Below are 2,730 nucleotides of genomic sequence, written 5' to 3' on the forward strand. Positions count from 1 at the left end.
GGGGCATTTGGGATAGCATTTGAAATGTAAATGAAGAAAATATCTAATAAAATAAGTTAAAAAAAGTTCCCAGCCATTGAGCTAGATGGCATATTAAAAAGAGAGAGAGAGAGAGAGAGAGAGAGAGAGAGAAGCATCACTGAGGTGAAATCTTCTGGGAAGTGTGTTCTGAGAGCACAAAGAAGGTGTGTTCCGGAGATAGCCAAAGTTGTACCTTGTGATGCAGATGGACTTGGTAATGCATAAGAATCACCCAAGTGATGCTAGTTTTGAAGGCACAAGGAACAGCAGCTGAGGCTTGGCACTGTGAGAGGCCAGGGATGGTCCCTGGTGAAGGTACAGCCTCAGTTGTAGTTGATGGCCCAGGGCTGAAGGGGGTCACCACTACATAAACTCACTCCAATAATCCTAGCACATGAAGGTGGAGGCAGGAGAGTGAGCTGTTCAAGTTCATCCTCAGGTCAGTCATTCCATGACTCAGCAGGTAAGAGAGTATGTACAGCTCTTTCAGAGGACCGGAGTTCAGATCCCAGCAACTGTAACTCCAGTTTCAGAGTATCTGGCACCTCTGGCCTTTGTGGGTATCTGCACTTATGGGCACAAAACCACAGAGATATACAAATAATTTCTAAAAGTATTTTTAAGAGTGTTTTCTGCTCTTGCTGAGGTTCAGGTTTGACTTCTAACGCATATGTCCACAGGATCACAATGGCCAGCACCAGGGAATTTTAGGCTGAAGCCTCCCCTGCACCTATACACAGGTGGACATGTACATTAATTAGTAAGGTATGATTTTAAAATAAAATACGCACATGATTTTGTGCATTTAAGCCTTTGGGGACAGAGGCCAAGGCTCTGCAGGTATATTGTATTCACTGTGGGGCACTCATCAAATGGCAATTTCTGATGTGTGTATTCTCCTGCACTTCATATGAACTTTTTGTTGTTGTTGTTGTTGTTGTTGTTGTTGTTTGCTTGAGATAGGGTTTCTCTGTGTATCCCTGGTTGTTCTGGAATGGCTCTGTAGACGAGGATGGCCTCAAACTCCGAGATCCACCTCCTTCTGTCTCCAAACTGCTAGGATTAAAGGCATTCTCCATCACGGGGTAGCCTTTAATATGAATACCACTTATGGTTTTGTGTGTGTGTGTGTGTGTGTGTGTGTGTGTGTGTGTGTGTGTGTGTGTGTGTTTGCGGTTGCCGGTGACTGAGGAGGCTAGAAATAGACGGTGAATCCCCTGAGGTTGAAGTTACAAGCAGTTGTCAGGTGTCCAGATACTGGAATGCTAACTCAAGGCCGTTATAAAAGTTGCAAGTGCTCTTAACCTCTAAGCCATCTGACCAGCGCTTTGGTGTGAATACCTTAAAATGTCTACAGGCCACAAGTTCACCCTCAAGCTTTAAGATGACTATACCAGGTCAGAAGTGTTCTGCTTTAAGGCAATCCAGCCTATGGGTCCTGCCCCTTACCTGCGGAAGCCCTAGTCAGCCGATTAGGAACTTGACTTCCAGGAGACTTCACAGTCTCCGCCCCTTGTAGGGTGGAGAAGGGAGCGTAGTCCCAACTATCCCTCCCTTGAGGTTCACTGACGTGAGACAGAGTATCACGTGTTCTTATCTTTTTGGATATCTGGCGTGTTCTTATCTTTTGGATACAAAAACTGGAATCTGGGCTCCCACACTCCCAGGCACGCTCAAACCCAGAACCCAGGAGCCAAGACACCGGGGCTACGTCTTCGATTGCTTTAGCCTGGCGGTCGAGCTGCGCGGGGCTCCGATTGGTGCTGTCTGGCGGCGAGGCGCGGTGCACTGTGGGACGCGGCGGTGGCGGGAGGCGCAGGCCGGTCTCGGAGGTGAGGGTCGGCGGGCTGCGACAGGATGGTGAAGCTGACGGCGGAGCTGATCGAGCAGGCGGCGCAGTACACCAATGCCGTGCGGGACCGGGAGCTGGACCTCCGGGGTGAGTTAGACGGAGCGCGGGCTCTGTTCCGGCCCCGGCGCGTGGCTGCGGGAAGCCAGCCCCGCCGCGTGCGCAGAGGCTGGAGCCTGGCCCGCGGGCCTCCACCCGGGCCGGGCGCCTCCGATCCACCGTCCCGCAGGGCCCTTTGGGGGCTGTTTGTTACCCGCGCTCCGGCTAGCAGACACAGCGCCTCGATTCCTTCCCCGGTCCGTACTCATTAGGCTTTGCCCCGCTTGTTGAGCAGCTTTAACTGTTGGAGGACTAGGAAAATAGAAAATTCCTACGGACAGGCCGGTTGCCGGCTGGTTTTTTAGCAAATGCGTTAACATGGCACGGGAGGGTAGGGTGGATATGTACCAGAGTTACCTTAATTGTCCCAGTAATACCCGTTTGGTTTTGCTCATTTATGTTTGAGACATCTCGTGTATTACGAGCTGACTTCAAACCGTTATATAGTTAAGGAGCATCTCGAACTTCGGACCCTCTTGCCTCCCTGGGAGCTGGGTATAAATCCGTGTACCACGTTTATATGGTGCTTTGGATGAGCCCAGGGTTTTATGCCTGTCAGGCAAGCACTCGCGCTACTGAGCCAGACCCGCAGCCCCCGATAATTATTTTTTATAAAGGTGTTTTCAAGATTGAGCTGTTTGACCAAGGCTTAATGGTCACTTCTCTGTGTGTGTGTGTGTGTGTGTGTGTGTGTGTGTGTGTGTGTGTGTGTGTCAGTGGGTGGGAGGGGGGGTGGAACTCACCTGTTCAGTTCTGATAGA

At 50.6% G+C, this 2,730-nt stretch overlaps 1 protein-coding gene across 1 annotated transcript in view; it reads left to right on the plus strand.

Annotated features, from left to right (window-relative positions):
- The first annotated feature begins 1,635 nt into the window (after positions 1-1,635).
- The window catches only part of Snrpa1 (small nuclear ribonucleoprotein polypeptide A'), a 17,454-nt gene continuing 16,359 nt past the window's right edge, over positions 1,636-2,730 (plus strand). The window contains exon 1 of the mRNA XM_029531371.1: positions 1,636-1,960. Within this exon, the coding sequence (XP_029387231.1) occupies positions 1,879-1,960 (82 nt within the window). The 5' untranslated portion in view covers positions 1,636-1,878. The remainder of the gene's footprint in view (positions 1,961-2,730) is intronic.

This window comes from Mus pahari, chromosome 1 (assembly GCF_900095145.1).
Source record: "Mus pahari chromosome 1, PAHARI_EIJ_v1.1, whole genome shotgun sequence".
Classification (NCBI taxonomy): Eukaryota; Metazoa; Chordata; class Mammalia; order Rodentia; family Muridae; genus Mus; species Mus pahari.